Source organism: Acomys russatus, chromosome 26 (genome assembly GCF_903995435.1).
Source record: "Acomys russatus chromosome 26, mAcoRus1.1, whole genome shotgun sequence".
NCBI classification, from domain to species: domain Eukaryota; kingdom Metazoa; phylum Chordata; class Mammalia; order Rodentia; family Muridae; genus Acomys; species Acomys russatus.
Genome location: NC_067162.1, coordinates 45,173,272 through 45,192,107, shown reverse-complemented (window position 1 = coordinate 45,192,107; position 18,836 = coordinate 45,173,272). Strand labels below are relative to the sequence as shown.

The 18,836-nt window shown below is 51.1% G+C and overlaps 1 protein-coding gene across 1 annotated transcript; it reads right to left on the bottom strand.

Moving 5' to 3' along the window:
* Positions 1-583: 583 nt before the first annotated feature.
* Positions 584-18,574, bottom strand: Irf8 (interferon regulatory factor 8). Its single transcript, XM_051168765.1, has 8 exons — positions 18,390-18,574; positions 14,299-14,482; positions 11,625-11,713; positions 10,026-10,131; positions 8,827-8,874; positions 3,585-3,965; positions 1,421-1,536; positions 584-865 (listed from the first exon to the last, which is right to left on the bottom strand). Exons 1-8 carry the CDS (start codon positions 18,561-18,563, stop codon positions 689-691), a joined length of 1,275 nt encoding a protein of 424 aa, XP_051024722.1. The 5' UTR covers positions 18,564-18,574; the 3' UTR covers positions 584-688.
* Positions 18,575-18,836: the final 262 nt, after the last annotated feature.

Genomic DNA, 18,836 nt, shown 5'->3' with positions numbered 1-18,836 from the left:
GGGTGATACACAGTTCCTGGTCCTGCTGTGCCCCACACAAGCTTTGCCAGCCGTCATGGCGTGATGTGAATAAATGTGCTACAGCCAAAACTTTACGTGAAGCCCATAAGCAGGATCTATCTACACGGACACTGATAATCTACCAGGTTTACAAGAAAGGTCTTAAGTGATTTACAGTATAGCATGCGAAAATACAAATATTGTTTAAAAAGTGAAAACCATTCAGAACAGAGGTTACCTGGGACCACCTCATTTCAGAAGTTCAAAATAATGTTATTTTCTATCAAAAAAAAAAAAAGAAAGAAAGGGGCTCAACGGTGAAAAGATTCTTCCATATACAGTTAAGCAGAAGAAGTCATAAATCTCTCCTCCCAGCCAGAGAAGGACAAAGGCAGGTCTATTGCCACAGGCTGATTTAAACTGTCAAAGTGACAATCACCTCAACATGCAGAAAGAACACCCATTGATGGTAATGGGGACATCACAGATTCTGACCACAAGCCTTGCAAGCTTCCAACGCTTGCATGAGTAGGAGCATGTCCATCTCTGGCCTTCCTGAGGCCCTGTGGAGGACACCCACCCACCCACCCTCGTCAGTGGGGTCCACATCCTTTCAGAATTCCCTAAGTCACAGAATCACGAAGCTTGAGCCCCAGGCAAGGTGGGGTGCCGGGAGAGAGAGAGAGGCTTAGACAGTGATCTGCTGGTTTTCTCTGAAGAAGGGTCTCTGGTGTGATGTACAGATATCCGGGAACATCCGGAAGGCCTGGTCTGGCTGGGGCTCCTCCAGGGCTGGCATCAGGGAACCAGCACCACAGCTCTTACCTGCTTCCTCCACCAGCTGTCTGGCATACAGTTGCTCCACCTGCAAGGAGAGGCCGTGTACAGAGTCAGAAGAGAGGCGGGAGGAAGGAGAATTGGGGCCTTCCTTTCATTCCTCGCGCGACAGGAAGCAGCCAGCCAGGCTGTATTCCTGCAGATTGCTAAGTGTTGCCTCCAACCTGGCTAGCCAACGCTCAGAATGCCACCCTTATAACTAGACTGCCACTGTTCTGACCAGAGACAAATAAACCGTGGTCTGCCACTTAGACCTTAGGGCCACTGGACAAGTGGAGCTTTTCTGAAGAGGATGGAACAGAAAGGAGACAGAGAAAGCAGGAGAAGGGAGGGAGAGAAGGAGGGAGATACACAAATGAAGGGTCCCCAACGTGAGAAGACAAGGTAGAGATGGCGAGAGCCCTGGGCTGTCTTGTTCGTTCACGTCTGTGCCAGTAGCACAGGCTGGTAGGTACCACAGGCTGGCCGGTAGCACAGTGGAATGCTCAATCCTTACTGTCTCCTCCCACCCTGGGATAAGGTTGGACCTATATAAATGAGGGCTAGGATGCCTGGGCACAGGACAGATGCCGCCAGCTCTCACCTGCACCAGAATGAGTTTGGAGCGTAAGGGCGCTGTGTCCGGAAACTCCTCACCGAAGCACAGCACCACCCTGCTGTCAGGAAGGCGACTCTGAGTGGCGTAGAATTGCTGCAGTTCTAGAGAAACACAGAAACCCGTGAGCCTCTGAGCTGTAGTCAAGTCCCAGGGCTACAAGACAGAGCTTGGAAGAGAGTCTCAGCTCCCCCAAATACCCAAGGATAAAGTGGTCAGGCCCAGGCCCCCAGGGCCTTGGACACGTGGTCCCTTAGCCAAAACTCAACAAGGACCTGTGGAGTTTGTCACTCCCAAGTATTGCTAGACATTTTAGGGAACGGTTTTTGCTTGTCTGGATTTGGCTTAGGGAAATGGGGTGTCACTATGTAGTCTAGGCTGGCCTGTAATTCTTGATGATCCTCCTGCCTCAGTCCCTCAAGGCCTGGGATTGTGGGTGGGGACCTCCATACCTATTAGCTGGGGTTGCATACTTTGCAGTGGTACAGTTAGTTCCTAGTCCCCAGCCCCTTCACTGTGAGCCATAGTCCCTGCCTGCCCTGGGGAGGGGGGTACATGAGTTTAGGGTGACAGGCCTTCTGGCATCACCTCTTTCAGCCTCCCCAGAGCAGAGACTTGGAGACTTGTGCTGCAGCTGTGGAGGGCTGTGGCTTTCCTAGCTGCCCAGCTCCAAGGGCCAGCGTGTCAGGGCTGAGCCGGGCAGAGTGCTCAGAGTGACACTGCCTGGCTGCGATGCTGTGACTCCAGCGAGTGGAACCCTGATGCTGCCACACCTGAGCTCATACACCTGCCAATCCTACCCTCCCAGGACCCTCATCATCCAAGCCACTGGTTCTCAACCTTCCTAATGTGCAGCGCTTTAATGTAGTTCCTCATGATGTGGTGACCCCCCTCAACCATAAAATTCTTTTCGCTGTTACCTCATTACTGTAATTTTGCTACTGTTGTGAACCGTAATGCAGATACCTGTGCTTTCAGGTGGTCTTAGGCTACCCCTGTGAAAAGGTCATCCGACAACCCTCCAAGGGGTCCACCCACAGGTTGAGAACCACCGCTTTTAGAGTTCTCAGACCCAACAGTAACTCCCGACCAGGCTGGCGAAGGCAAAGGGCAGAGAACAGAGAGGCACAGAACAGAAGCTGGCACGCAGTAGGTGGCTGCTGGTACTAACTCCTTCCCCAGCCTTGGAAGAAACTCAGGCAGGGTGTAAACATCTTCCCCTCTGTGCCAGAAAAGTTAGTGGGTGGCGGTGAGAGGACACAGGTCTCGCACAGTGTCAGTGTCAGAGCACTTCAACCAGGGGGCTAACACACGTTTATTTTGCATAACATTGCAACAAGATGTCATAAAGAATTCACAGTTGAGCACTGTGTGACTGAGTTTTTTAAAAAATAGCAAAAACAAAATCTCATAATGTTTTGCTTTGCTTTTCGAGGCAGAGTTTCTCTGTGTAGCCTTGGCTGTCCTGGACTCGCTTTGTAGACCAGGCTGGCCTCGAACTCACAAAGATCCACTTGCCTCTGCTTTCCAATTGCTGGGATTAAAGGCGTGTACCACCATGTAAGAGCATTCATTATATTGGGCCTCACTCATAGCTATCCTAGATTGCATGCAGCCCACAGGCTGAAGGCTGGACACAGTGAATCAGGCCACCTTCCCAGGGACCCTGCCAAGACACAGAAGCTGAGCCTGGGCTGGCTGAGGCATTGGACTCTGCATCTCTAAGCAGTTCTCAGGCTAGGAAACAACCGTGGGCTTCAATAAGACTGAAGGGAAATCCAGGCGGTGGTGGCACACGTCTTTAATTCCAGCACTCGGGAGGCAGAGGCAGGTGGATCGCTGTGAGTTCTAGGCCAGCCTAGTCTACAAAGTGAGTCCAGCACAGCCAGGGCTACATAGAGAAATGCTGTCTCAAAAAAAAAAAAGACTGAAGGGAAAGGTTCCGACTCTGCTGTCCTGACTACCCAGGAGAAACTGAGGCAAGGGCTCTCTAGGCTGCTTAGGGAGAACCTGCAGGTCGGGCTTCAAAGGTCCCCTGGCTATACCATTGCCAAAGCCATGCCATGTCAACTTGGTCCACAGTGCAGGTGGCACAGGGATGGAGGGGGCCGGGAACTCTAAGGCAAGGGCAGCAGGATGGCTCAATACTGACCTCGGAAGAACTGGTTGGTGTCGAAGACCTGCACCACCTCGTCGCGCTCCAGCTTGTTGGGCCTACCCTTGCACACCACCGCGTTGCCGCTGCAGAACACGCGGCCCTGGCACAGCCGCTTCACGAACACGCCCTTGCGGTTGCTGTGCAGGAGCACGCCACGCTCCAGGTGCCCAAACAGCTTCCGGGTCACCTGCCTCTGTCGCTCACTGGGGATGGTGTCAGCCGTCGGGAAGCACACCGGCTCCAACCCATCGGGGCCGTACAGCTTGGGCAGCCCTGGTTGGCTCAGGGACAGACGGCAGCCCTCGGGGCAGGTGGTGGTGGCCTGACCCACCAGCTTGCCCCCGTAGTAGAAGCTGATCACCATCTGGGAGAAGGCTGTGGGGTGACAAGAGCATAGGGCAGTCAGGGGGCTGCCAGAGGGGGAGTGTCAGTCCCTCCTTCCCAAAGGCTCAGAATCTATTCCTCCTTCCAAGTGGTGTTTGCACCACCACTCCAGCCCCTGAGAGGCAGAGAAAAGCTGTCAGTTTTACCTATTCGATAAGATCCAAGCAGGTGGGAGACCTTGTCTCAAAAATTAAGATAGACTGTGCTCGAGAAATGAGACCTAAGACTGGTCTCTGGCCTCTACATGCACATACATGTGAACATGCATTCATATACACATGCATCTGCATGCATCTGCACATACACATATGAACATGCATGCGCACGCGCGCACACATACACACCATACCCACACAACTAGAAAGGCCTGGGAACTGCGCCACTATTCGACCCGTGAAAGTATGGGCATCACAGTATCCTCTCCACACACAGTGACATGGGGTTCCCCAGAATCTGACTGAAAGTGCCTGCAAAATCCTGCACACAGCCTATCCTCCAGAAAGACCTGGAAGCACTCTGCCTGGAAGCTACACAGGAGGGAACTGTGACCGACCGATCAATCGATAGGCTACACCCTTGTCATCCCTTCACTCTGTCACCTCAAGAGCTGGGGTGCAGTTCCAAGGGGAAGTGGTGGCCTCATACATGCAAAGCCTGGGTTACGCGCTCAGATCCACACACATAAACTAATCAACAAATAAAACTTTACAAAAGAGAGAAGAGCGTCAGCTTGGTGCCAACGGACCATAATAACCCCAACAATCTTTTTGGAGGGAGACTTGGAACTTGAGCCGTGAGGCTGGAAATTTGCCAACTCTGTGTTTTGCTTTTGTTGACTCTTCTGTTGCTTTGACCTCAGGTGGCGTTGCTGTCCTCTCACAGGCAAGGACAACAGCATTCCAGATAAACTTACAAAGTGAAAGTGAAAAAGACAAGACAAACACAATGCAGAGGGTCCACTCCCTCAGCCCACCCCACCTCCGACAGCCAGCCTGGGGGTGAGGCTCCCACAAGAGGGGCTGGGAAAATCCTCAGATGGTGTAGGAATGAAAAGCCCAGAGCTGTGGGCTATTGGAGAAGCTCTGTAACTGCTAGGGACAGAATTTCCACCATCAGCAGCCTTGTGCATCTTAAGTTTCCCCTGGGCACCTCAGACCAGTCTGGGCTTCCCTCTGGACCACACAAGTTGATAGCTCCCCAAACCTAAACCTGAGGTGTCCTGGTGTAGTCACCAGCTGCACCATCATCTGAAAGGGACTGTGCCCGGGCTAACACTGCTGCCCATTTGGAAGCCTCAGACCTTTCCATGGGGCTCCGCTCCCATCAGTCAGAGTGCCCACCACTGTCCACAGACTCTGTGGTCCCCTGCTGCAGCTACATAAGGCTCTAAGTCACCTGAGCAAACAGTCCGCTATTTGGCTTCATGTCATCAATTTCACATTTGGGGAAACTGAGGCCCAAGTCAGCTTGGCTGGCAGTTAAGTGGCAGTACCAGTGTACCTACTCCTCACTCCCTGTACTCCCCACCAGCGACGTGACTGTCCTCTGTGTCTACATCACCAATGAACTGACACATCCCTTCTGTACCCTGGGACAATGTCGGACTTCATTCTAAATGAATGGAGCTCCCAGCACTGCATTTGCCTCTCACACTGTGCCCTGTGTTCACAATATACAATGTACTCACACTGTGCCCTGTGTCCACACTGTGCCCAGTGCTCACACTATACCCTGTGCTCACACTGTGCCCTGTGTTCACAATATACTGTGTTGTCACACTATGCCCTGTACTCACACTGTGCCCTGGCTCACACTGTGCCCTGTGCTCACACTGTGCCCTGGCTCACACTGTGCCCTGTGCTCACACTATGCCCTGTACTCACACTATGCCCTGTGCTCACACTGTGCCCTGTGCTCACACTGTGCTCTGTGCTCACACTGTGCTCTGTACTCACACTGTGCCCTGTGCTCACACTATGCCCTGTACTCACACTGTGCCCAGCGCTCACACTGTGCCCTGTGCTCACACTGTGCCCTGTACTCACACTGTGCCCTGTGTTCACACTGTGCCTAGAGCTCACACTATTCTGTGTTCACACTGTGCTCTGTGCTCACACTATACCCTCTGCTCACTCTGAAATGCTAAGACACACAAGAAAGGCTCACTGCCTGATCCAGTCACTGAATACACACAGGCTGGGAACAAACTGGCAGCCTTGAGAGGGCTCACAGCAGAGCTGAACTGAGAGAGATATGGGGGTAGCTGGCAAATAAAGAGGGGTGTCGTATGCCTCCCAAACTGGAGGCTGAGACATGAGTGGTGTGAGCTCATGACCATCTGGGCTACACATTTCTTATTAGTATCTCAAAAGACAAATAAAATGTAAAAGCCATACCTATGGATTTTTCTGATAAACAGGAAGTCTATCCTAACCTGATCTGAAGGCGCAGAACGTTGGGTACCACAGAGAGGCAGCTACCGCGGGGCAGTCCTCAAAGCCAAGGCTCTGCACAGAGCCACGGTCTCGCCTGCTCCCTGCTGTCCCACCCACCCACCCAGTTCACTCTCTGTGTCATCTCTGTAGGCAGGAAGACAGGGGTCTGACCTGGGTTCTGGAAGAGGAGCTCAGAGTGCCTGCTCTCAGCAGTGGCTGGGGACTCCTCGCTTTCCTCCATTTGTGCTGAGGCAGCTCCATAGGGCTCAACGCCACTTCCTCCTCTGAGCCTAACTTTACCTCTCACTCAGAAGGCCTCAGCCCTGGGCCCAGCCAGAATACATTGGTCAGCAGACTCCCAGGGCCACAGCCCAAGACTTACAAGGCCAAACACTCAGCCTATGACCTCAGGCCTCCTGTGAGTGGGCTAAGGAGGCCTTGAGAACAAGCTGGGAGGCAAATACCTGTGGTAGCTTCTACAAGCTCAGGTCTCCATTTACAGCCAGGCCTAGAAGGACCCAACACAGACGGGCTGGTACTATAGACAGAGGGTCATTTCCTTTGTATCTTCCTTACTTGGGGAGCACCTACTCCTACCTCCATGATGGTTCATAGGGCATGCTTCTCCCTGAATGCCACTTAGTCCGCCATGAAAGCAGACAATACACAACACAATAGTCCCTGGGACTGAACAGAGATGCCACCTGTCCCACAGCAAGCAACTGTGAGGATGGGACACCAGGGGCAGATTCCCGACTCCTATCAGACACACCACGCAGGGCCTGTGAAGTGGGAAAGAGCCTATCTCTATAACTTAGAGGAGGTCAAAGGCACGGCTAGAAAAGAGCCCACAGGAGTGTGAACCTTGACTCTGGCCACCAAAATCGCACCATACACACCAGCTACCACCATCATCACCACTACCATTGTTGTGAGCATATCACCATCAGCACCATCAGAATCAGCATCACCACCATTACTGTTATCACCATTACTATCAGAACCATTAGTACCATCAGCACCAGAACCATCAGCCTAAGCAGCAGCAGCAGCAGCACTACCATCATCTTACCATCAGAAATGACATCTGTGGGAATAGCTTTTTCTGGAAATGCTTCTTGCCCTCAGAAACTGAACTTTTGCCTGGCCCCACAACCAGGTTAGTACTTTGCCTTGAGAGCATTTAAAGCTATGCCTTGGTCTGACTCCCTAGGTTGTTCTATGCCTGCTTAATCTGCCTGTAAGAAAACCATGCAACCCAAGCTATATGCATAGCTTTAATCTTAAATTATGTACTTTTCAATGCCTATAACCCAGAATAGTGTGTGTGTGTGTACGTGCACATGTGTACACACTATGTTAATCATTTGCTGATACAGCCAAGAGGTTAAAAGCAAACTTAAACAAACAAATATCCCATAAGTGTTGGAAGCAACATGAGAATATAAATTAATAACATGTCTGCAGTTCCAAGTGCTATTCTGGGTCAGCTGGGATCAGCAATATAACTTCTCTCTTGTAAAACTCTGTTCCAGATCTCTATTTGAAAAAAGATATTTTAAAAATCACCAGCACTTGGAAGGCAGAGGCAGGCAGATCTCTGTGAGTTCGAGAACAGCCTGGTCTACAAAGTGAGTCCAGGACTACAAGAGAAACTCTATCTCAACATTGCCCCCCAAAAAAAGAATCCCTTAGTCCTTTCACATACTATGTTTTCTGTTTCTGCTCAATAAATACAGAAAAAAAGCACGTTATTAGGGACAGATATCAGACACACACACACACACACACACACACACCACAGAGACAAAATAACACGGCCCACAGACAAGACAGAAGACACAAGGAGAGAAGTGGAAAATTCAAACAGAGGCTTGCTCTTCATCTAAACTCCTCTGAGAGGAAGGACCATTTTATCCATTAAAGCAGCACTGATGCCATCCACATCATCACCATCAACACCCACTACAACCGTCATTATGACTCTTGCTATGGAGTTGGAGGTGAGAGGAGGTGAAGGACCCTGCACAAGTGACATTGGCCAACCGTGCCCCTTCTAGACAGTGATAGTAACAGTGTGTCACATAGGATTCTCACAGCATTTCACACGTGAGGAACTTGATGCTCCAAGAGGCCAGATTCCCTGACTCAAGGCCAAGGCAATGGGACAGGCTACACTCTCTCTGGTACATAGCTGCCCCTGAAGACTCTCTGGGATGACTATGGCCACCTCAGGGAGATGAGAAACAAAGCTGAGCCACTTCCTGGCTCCCAGACCACACAGAATGGGGAGAAAACCCAGTCCTTGAAGCCTTTGCCCAGGCCACACTTGTCCATAGGACCTCATGACCCCACCCACGTCATGAAGGTATTTTCAAACAGAGCTTGTGCCATGCCCACCCAGAGTACCCTGGTACCTGAATGATGTGTGTCATAGGCAGCATACCCGGTCACCAGTGGCAGGCCTGTGGACAGAGAAAAGAAAGCAAATTCCTACCTGGGCTGATGTAATGAGCAGGGTGTGACCCAAGTATCCCTGGGGTGTGGATAGGATTCTGCTGATGCTGGTCTTGATGCTAACGGGCAGATGTCACTCTGTGTGAGCTCTCAGGCTCACACACATACACACACACACACACACACACACACACACACACACACACACACACACACACAGAAACCCACCAGGGCAGAGGGGACTTCCACAGTGCTGTGGTATCCTGTCCTTGTGTCCTTCCTACCCCAAGGACCTGGCCTAAATGTCACTGGACTATATACAATGACCAGGACTTGTCTCACGTGGGAGCCTGGGAGCCTGGGAGCCTGGGCAGCTTTCCCAAAGGCATCCTTGCAGCACAGGGATGCTTACAAGGCACTAACACCCACAGCCTAAAAGTTTCATAAGCCTGCAGGGCCAGGAGGTCTCAGATCTCCTGGCAGCTCCTGTCTTAGCAGGAAATAGGCAAAGGAAGAAACCAAGGTGCCTATGAACCCTAAAATTTGCTCGCACACTGTATTAGGAGCCTAGGTGAGTGACTCTCTAAGGATCTACAGCCTGGGTGTACCCCTACATTCTAACAAAGAGGTGACTCCTTTATTTAACTTTGTGATCTCACCGGGTGGGTTCTGGTGCCCCCACTTTATGGATGAGTAAACAGAGGCCCCACCAAGACATGAAACTGTCCAAAGTGGTTCCAAGCTACTACCCACTCCTGACTGGGCTCCCGATCTCCCATCTGTCCCAAAGCCCTGGCTGTCCCTGACACTGGGGTGTCATAAGTGTCTGAACAGAACAGCAAACCTAATGGCGAGCCAGGAAGGAGGCAGGTAGCTGAGAGCTGTGGCCTCCCTTGAGTCTTGGGGATATTATCAGACTCCTCCTATCCACTTTCTGGGAGAACAGGAAGAAAGTGGCTGTGCATAACTACCTATTATCCACCAAGACCTTTGTGACTTCCTGGGAGGCTGCAGCTTGGCTACCTCAGGCCATTGCTATGATTTTATTGCCCTCTGGAGTCAACAGCTTTCCACGGGGGCATAGATCCTAACAGTGACAGAACCTCCCACCACAGCATGAAGTGCCTAAGGGCTGGCAGTGCTGGATACCCACACTCACCCGCACTGGGCTGCTGGACCCACCAGTCAGGGTGGATCTGGGTCCTGCAGGCCTCTGGGGGAGACGGGCTCCTTTTGGTCATGCCCATGTATTCGTCCACAGAAGGCTGGAGGACCAGGTGACAGAAAAGAGCAGTTGAGTCACGGGGCCACCAACACAGGCCCTCCCCACCCCCCAAACGCCGTGTTTGTAGAACCCAATGTCAGATACACAACTAAAGCCATATACCCTTTATCTCAGCTTCAGTTTGCAATTAAAAGGTCTTAGACTACAAACCCACTGGGCTGGCGGTCTAACCAGCCTCGTCAAGGCTACTAAAGAGTTGCCGGCCTTTTGATGCTGGGAGGCATGGCTTAGCTCTGGGGCAACCCTGAGCAGTGACACTATGCCAACCATGCTTTGCTTTGAGAATTTCTCTCAGAGAGAGCCATGGGGATATTGGGCCATGGTGGGCAAGTCCAATTATGAGAGGTCCTGAAACCACCTTTCGCTGCTTAGGAGACTTGACATGGAAGGCTTATGCTGAAAACAGGACAATGAGAGAGGGATACAGAATCAAGGCCACCCAGAACGTCACAACCGCCCTGTGTCACAAAGCTGGGCAGCTTGGGACAGGGGGATCCTGGCTGACTGCCCTGTCCCACAGAAAGCCGCCAAGGCAGACCACTGATGTACCATTGCTAACAATAGCCTTGGCTTTGTTTTTATGAGGTCTCTGTGCTGGGGATGGAAGCCGAGACTTCGTGCACGAGAGACAAGCACTCTACCACCTAGCTACATCCGCAGCCTTTCCCCCCTTTGCATTTCAAGATAGGGTTTCATGAAGTGTCCTGCCTTGAGCTTGTTCTACATATCAGGCAGGCCTTAAACTTACCATCCATCCACCTCAGCCTCCTGGGTAGCTGAGGTGACAGAGTCTGGGCCACCTGCTACCTAAGGTGCCCTCACCTTGTTTTACATGAGCTTAATAGGGTGTTTTAGCTATGAAAGCACCACCTTGTATAGACACTTAAAAGAATACAATAAGGCGGCTAAAAACAGACACACAAAAAAGCCACCTGCTTGACTTAAAAAGATCCCATTGCGTCTTCAGTTGCAGGCTACCAATCATGCGTGAGTCAGTGGGCTATTCTAAGATCTGTGTTTTGTGTGTGCTGCTGGGAACTAGGTAGGCACAGGCTCACAAGCTGGTCCCCAGCACAGTGAATGAAATCCTAATGGTCTCAGTCATCCAATCCAATAGCACATTCAGGAGTAAAATTTGTGTGTTAAAAAGCAAGCCATCTAGTCGCCATGAGGGCCAATAGGATGACCGGAAGCAGTGGGGCCGTTTAATAGTCTGTTCCTAAAGCCAGCAGAAGACTAGATGGTAATCTTCAAAGCTGCGACTCAACATGTTTAAGTAAGCTTGGAGCGTAACAGAGCTCTGCTGGTGGCCCACAGGAAGAACCTGACCAGTACAGGTGACCAGTGCAGGGAGGCTGGTGTCTGGGAAGGTAGTCAGGGAGTCCCTCACTCTGCCTTTTCAGGGGAGAGTGTCACTTCCCTGCTCGGTGTCTGTTCTTCCCTGGAAGATGCCTGGGGGCGGCCTCCACTCACCTCCTTGACCAGCTCATCCATCTCTGAGCGTCCGCACTCCATCTCCGTGATATCACTCATGCAGCCTGCAGGTGCCACGCCCAGCTTGCCTATGGGAAATGGGATGAACACCATGACCCAGGGCCGCCCAGCATTGCAATCTTTCTTTAAAATGCTGAGCTAAGGAGACAGAGGTGGTGAGCGTCCTTATTGGTTTTGACCAGCAGCTGCTGGAAGGTTTGGGAAAGGCTCAGCCATCCCTTCTCATGGCCTGGTCATCTGATCAGGCAAGTCAAAAGAGAGAAGTGGGTGGTTGGGGGGTTGTGAACACAAGGCTTTTAAAGGACAAGGACCAGACTTTGGTTTCTTCCTTCTATCTGAGCCTGTCTGGTACATTTTATACCAGGCATTTATTGTCCACGTGTTAAAGATAAGTTTGCTAGTCCAGGTGTTTGAAAAACACCCAGAGATTTCCTGGAAGATGGGGCGCCAGGTAGCAGGAAACCTTTTTGTCCTTTCCAAATGACTCTGTGTGTGTGTGTGTGTGTGTGTGTGTGTGTGTGTGTGTGTGCGCGCGCGCGCGCACGCACCACTGCCACCTGGTAAAGTCACACACATGCCCTATTTCACAGCCTCCACCTGCCTCCCAGAGGCCCAACACATTTATCTGCCAGCATCCGGGTTCAGATAGGTTCTGGCCCACTATGAACCTTCTTTCCTGGTCAGAAGTTTGCCTTGGGAGGTTAACCTCCACAAGATACATCATTACCAACAAGGCCCTGCCAGGCTGCCCAGTCCCAGGGACCTGTGTGATATCCCCATTGCTTCATCCAGATGTCAAGTGAATCTCAGAAGTTATTGCTGGAGCAAGCAGAGAACAAGAGCAACACACATACACACACACACACACACAAGCCACCCAGAGGCTGGCAAATCACCCAAGTTCATAGTACAGTGGGCCAAGATAAATACTATGCAAATGCTGTGTTCCTCTGCTCAAAACCCTGCTGCTCCTTCACCTCCACCCCCCAACACCACAGGTGATAGGGCTCCACCCAGGGTAATCTACCAAGTCAAGCCTGGATGATCCTGGGGGAGCAGAGCTCTGAGAGAAACTTCCCTACTGCTTCAAATCACTGCGAGGACAAATAAGCAGACAAGTAAGGCTGTTTGGCCTTCCAAAGGCAACCCAGAATGGGCCAGGCACTGGGAGCCAGGAGGCTAATCTTCTGGGGACTGTCCCTGTGTAGTCCTTACCACTGTCACCTACTAGGGCTCAAAGTCCGTGAGACCAGGTATCCATCAGCATTTGACTAACCTCCAAATGACCCGTTCATACGACACCGCCAAACAGCAGTGGTGCCACCTGTGCCAGTCAAGCCTCAGTCGGCTCAGCTTCCTCTTTGGGGATTTTGGTTTTGAGACAGGGGCTCACTCTGCAGGCCAGGCTGGCTTTCAGCGTGCAATCCTCCTGCCTCACCCTCCTGAGTCCTGGGATCACTCACACTCACACACACACACATACCACACACACACACATACTGCCTCACCCTCCTGAGTCCTGGGATCACACACACACACACACACACACACACACACACACACACACACACACTGTATATATTGGTGCTTTATATTCTCTGATAGGCTTGTCACCACGTCAGTCCTTGGTGTGTGACACACACTCTGACACAGGCTCCCTGTGTATATGTTTGAGTCACGAATTTTTACTTCTTTAAAAAAAAAAAACTTCTATGTCTGCTGTTCAGTACCCCCACAGAAGAATAAGGACACGGCCAGAATTTGTGTACAGCCCTAAGAATTATTGCAAGGTTTTGGGTATTACCAGACTGCCTGTAAGTTTCCAAGGAAAAAGTCACAACTCCAAAATATTCTTATGGCTATGGGGAGTGGTTATGAAAAACCAAGGCTTTCAAAGAACCTCACAAACTCTCATGAAGATTAAACAGCTCTGATTCTGTTTCTGTAGCATACATAGGATGCTACTTTAAGAAGATTCTGAGGTCAGTACTGAGCTCAATTCTGATTGATTAGTAATGTCTAACCAGAAAGCAGGCATAGGCAGTGCGGCAGCTTTGTGATATCCCTGGCTTTCATTCCTGTATGGATGCTTTTAGGACTTTAGTGCTGGAATAAACCTCAGGAACGGTGCCATCCCTAACAGCAGTCACACACCGAGGCCATCAGTGAGGTCGCCGCTGCTGTCTTGCCTAACTTGAGAACTTTTCACTGAAACTTATGACCTCATCCCTTCCTTGCCCACTGGATCTTACCCTGCAACCTGCTAGAAAGCAAAATGTAATTCTGCATCACCTGCTACTAGGGCAGAGCCTCACACCCATTCAGGGGAGTTCACACTGAGCTCCAGGGGCTCTGCCAGGTTCCCTCTCTGAGCCATGACCCAGAGTCGGCCACCCTTCCTGGCCTCTGTGCGGGGGGTCACTCCCTCTGCAGGAAGCTGCCACTTGACAGCACATGGCGTGTGAGATCAGCAGACCAGCTCTCTATGTCTGCTTACACAAGACAGAACAACTCTGGTTAGCTAAACGCAGGCATCCAAACCCTGTGGGTGGCATGCCTACTGTGGCCCTGTGGAGACTAAAGGCTTCAGGGGGAAGATGCAGGGAATTGAAGGAGGGTCCCAGAAGGCTTCCTGGCCCCAACAGATAGTTACATTTTTGCTCTTCCTCGGGGACAATTCGGTAAACTTTATACGGCTCGGAAATGTCCAGCTGGGATCGGTCAGTCACTTCCTCAAAATCTGGGCTCTTGTTCAAAGCACAGCGTAACCTCGTCTTCCACGTGGCTGGCTCAGCTTTGTCCCCCTCTTTAAACTTCCCTTTAAAAACTGCCCAGGCCTGAAGAAAGAAAGAGAAACACAGTAAACACAGAGGGACCCAAACCACAGAGTTCAACATGAAGACTGGCCTGCACACCCTCTCCTCCCCAGAGACTGTCTTGGCCATCAACTCTTGTCCAAGGTCAGCACTCAATGGGACTTCAGGAAGAGCCTTTTGTCAACCACATCTGAACAGAGCAGGGCAAGGGTCCCCCAAGAATACTCAGCAAAGTCAGAGTTTGAACCCAGGCTCCCCACAACCTAGGATGCATCTTTGGCAAAGTCCTCCCCGTGGCTTGAAGGGCCTGGGCAAGAGGAGGGTTTAGGTCATAAAGCTTAAAGAGGAAAGCGGGCATGGCTTCACCAGAATGGTCAAAATAAAGACTTTCTGCTTTTTCAAACGAAGCCTTGAGCGTGAAAAGGGAACATGTGAAAGCATCTGAATATGCTCATCAGTCTCTCCTTTTAATAGAAATCATGTTTTACTTTTTTTTTTGCATGACTCTGGGTCACTTAAAATGCAATAAATTGTTCTCCCTGTTAAGTGTCTCTCTCTCTCTTTTTTTTTTTTTTTTCAATATTCCATTTCCTGACCTGCCCAAAGCTTATGCTCTAAGCAAAGACCAGACAGTCAAAGCAGGGGCCTAGTCAATGCAGTGCTAGCCACATAAACGTGATGACTCTAGTTCAAATCCCCAGCACCTGCAGAAAAAAAAAGCTGGGTATGGGACACTACGTCTCGCCGGCAGCCAATCTAGCTTCATCTGTGATCTCTGGGTTCAGTGAGAGACTTGGTCTAAAGAACCAAGATGGAAGGTGATAGACACACCCAGCATGGACCTCTGGCTTCCAAATGCCCATGTGCGTGCACACCTACTGGGGGCTGGAAGGTGGGACACTTATGCCCAAGGCCAATGCTCTCTGCACTGTTGGTGCCAAATTCTGTATCTCTGCACGGCAAGTAGCTGGACACATATTCCCACCCCTGAGTCTGAGTGGCCACTTCCTCTCGGACATAGTTGCAAACCCACTTTTAGAAATATTTTTTTTTTAAGTAGACGGTCTCCAATTCTGGCCTGCCTTTATTATAAACTGCATTGCTGGCTGCGTACAGATATGTGGACCGTTGTGAGCTTAGAAGCAGATGAGGACAACTGGCGGACTGTGACAGTGATTCCAGGGCTGTCTCTTTGCCACGGATGCTAAGAGTCACCTCCGTTGGGAGGACCATCCTACCCAGCATCTAAAGCATTTTCGGGCAGTACCTCTCCCTGGATATAGCAACCCAGAACATCTGTCCTGGGAATGAAGACACCTCCCCCTGCCCCCCCCCAAAAAAACCACTGGATGAACACACACTCCAGTGGCACCTAAAGAAATGCAAGATGCTAAAGTCAGTGGGCACATGATGGAACTGCAGGGTCTCAGCAGCACTGGGCTGCTCACTCCTAATTCTGGTCTCATGCTTCCTCTGTGAAGACAGCCTGGAGGCCCCAACCTTCACATCAGAACCCACAGTCAGCAAGCACCCTGAGGCACCACTGGTTTCCAGCACGGGCCTATTCTGAGCCTTGCCACATCTGGTCAGAAATCAGCTGCAAAGGATTGTTGTGGCTGCATGGTCTCTCGGGGGTACCCAGGTAGTCCTGGGACCCACAGCAGCACCCGCTGCTTGAAGTTTTGCTCCATTGATATTGTGTCATATTGCACTTTAAAAAATTAACACTGGGAGCTGGTCTCGGTGGTGCATGCCTTTAATCCCAGCACTCAGGGAGGCAGGGGCAGGTGGATCGCTGTGAGTTCAAGGCCAGCCTGGTCTACAAATCAAGTCCAAGGCTACACAGAGAAACCCCCTCTCAAAAAAACAAACAAACAAACAAACAAACAAACAGTGAACACTAGGAGTGTAGCTCAGTTGAAAAGAGCATTTGCCCAGCACACATGAAGCCATGAGTTCAGCCCTCAACACAATAGAAACCAGATATGGTGGCCCACACCAGTAATCTGAGCACTCAGGCAGTTCAGGGTCATTGGCTACATAGCAAGTTTGAGATCAGCCTGAACTATGTAAATCCTGGACCCAAAATAAAATTCAATAAAAATTAAGTCCTACCTGCCTTATCCTTCAAGGCCCTCTGAATGTTGAGTAAATGATAAGCAGTTAGACCCGTCTAGGGCAGCGCCCAAGGAATCTCAGCCCTTGCCTGACTGACACAAGCTCAATGTCTTTCTCATTCTCCATCTGTGGTCTGCACAGGAAGGAAGGCCCCAAGACCCTGCCTGCAGACAGCACTAGGCTCTCTGGTATAATCTCCTTCCCCAATTGAAAAGCAAGCATGTGCCTTTTCCTCAACATCTACATTTTTTTTTAAAGGTTTTAACTGTCTGAGAATAGCAGGTTTCCTACTTAACCAGACCACCCCCAAGATGGCTCTATGTGTCCAAGGCCTCTCAGCACAAGGTTCCTTCAACAGCCAAGTTGTATTTGGCCGATGATGCAGAGATACCGCCACCCCACACAGGACAGCTCAGAAAAGACCCTCCAAGCGCTGCGACTCCCAGGCTCGCCTCCCAGATCTGGTGGGTGCCCATTTGTCTCCTGCCATTCCTGCCGAGATTGTCGTCTCATCTCAGATTGCCACACAGAGTGACTGCGTAACCAACGGAAACATCGGGAATCTTGCGCATTCTCCTCAGTGCTGTTGAAACGGCTTGTTGGCCGTGAAGAACATTGCACAAGATGTATAAATCTGGGGCCTTTATCTCAGGCCTCCAGGTTCGCTGAAGCAGAGAACTGGCTGAAGAGACCTGCTGTACCATGCAACAAGGGGTCCAGAACCCTGCCCTTTCTCTGGAAGAATCGCAGAGCTCTGTCTGCCAAATACACTGTTGTCAATGCTAGTCAGCATCTGCTCTGCTCAGAGTCCTCATTGGAAATGGGAGACTGTGGCCCCCAGAGTGCAACATCCAAGATGGTTCTGATAGCCACAGTCTCTGCAGGCTGGTTCCTAGCTTGATCACAGTCTTGAGTCAGTTTCTGGCCCTCAGCAGCTCAGTTGGCCTCATGGCCCTCATGACCTTCCTCCGCACCCCCAGTTCCCCATGACACACAGAACTAAAGGCCATGGTTTGCAACCTGGGCTCTGGGTCAGACCACCAAGGCTGTAACTCCTCACAAACTAGAAGTATGGGCTGACCATGACCTAGGGCTCTGAAACTCCCAGCGTGGAAGGTAGATGCCTAGGACCTTTGAAACACACATGGGTGACTGTGACAACTCACAGGGGATGCCTGACCCAGGCTGCCTGCAGAGCTGGGCTGTCCTGGCCCCCTAGTGAGACCACTCTATTTCTCAGACCCCCTGGTTTCAAATGCTGGCTATATCACATCAGGAGCTATGAGCCCCTGGAGAAACAGTGTCACTAGAGAACGCAAACAGGGATGTCACCTGCCATGCCACACAGGGTGAGATTGAGGGTAGAGGGGAAGGACAATTCAGGCCGACTCTCACACCAGCTGTTTGGCGTGCCCTTGGTGGTAGCACCTACTCCTCTCAGACAGGGAAATGCCAAGTGCGAGTTCAGAAACTTGACCCAAAAGCAACGATGGAAGCCCATCGCTGTTCTGGCTGTTTCTACCGTGCCAAGAAGGAAGTCTTACTTCCAAAGAGTAAAGCCTAAAGCCATGCTTAGTACACTGAGCAGAGCACGGCAGTACATTGAGATAAAGGAGTGCAGAGCAGGTAGGAAAAGTGCTCTTAACCTTATGGCAGGGACATGCCAGATCCAAACAGTCCTCAGCCAGCATTTCTCTTAAAACAATGAGTTAATTGTTTAGTCTTCAGGACACCCCGACTAAATCCCTGTAGAGCCAGAGGGAAACCAGAAACCACCGCGTGGGGACGCTGGGGGGGGGGGGGGCTTTACCTTGAAGATGGAAGCATCCACTTCCTGGTTGTAGTCCTGCTTGCCGGCATGCTTCCAAGGGATACGGAACACAGTCTTCTCTTCATTTTCCCATATCAGCCCTGGGTACATGCCGCTGTCAATCTGCTCGATCAGCCACTGCCGGAGCCGCCGCCCACCATTCCGGTCACACATCCTTGGAAAGAAACAAGTCTTTTGGTATATAACAACTGTACTTCATGACTCGGAGGGATCCCGGAACTGACAGGAAGATTGACGGCTCATACCAACGTGCCGGCTTGGGAGGAATCTGGGCCAGTGCCGTGGCCTAAACCCGAATGAAAATGGAAAGCCCAAGGGACCCAGAGCTGCCAGTCCAGAGGTGAGCCCCACCCATGACTCTGGCTGTGAATCCCAGCTCTCCTCCCCCGCCCCCCACCCAGCCCTCAGACCTCCTGTTCCAGACAC

Excerpts from the sequence above, each read along its gene's own strand:
- Irf8 (XM_051168765.1), bottom strand. The coding sequence starts at position 18,563 with ATGTGTGACCGGAATGGTGGGCGGCGGCTCCGGCAGTGGCTGATCGAG. Across the intron at positions 10,132-11,624 it reads TGGATGAGCTGGTCAAGGAG|CCTTCTGTGGACGAATACAT; the intron begins GTGAGTGGAGGC and ends CTGGTCCTCCAG. Across the intron at positions 866-1,420 it reads CCAAACTCATTCTGGTGCAG|GTGGAGCAACTGTATGCCAG; the intron begins GTGAGAGCTGGC and ends CTCTCCTTGCAG.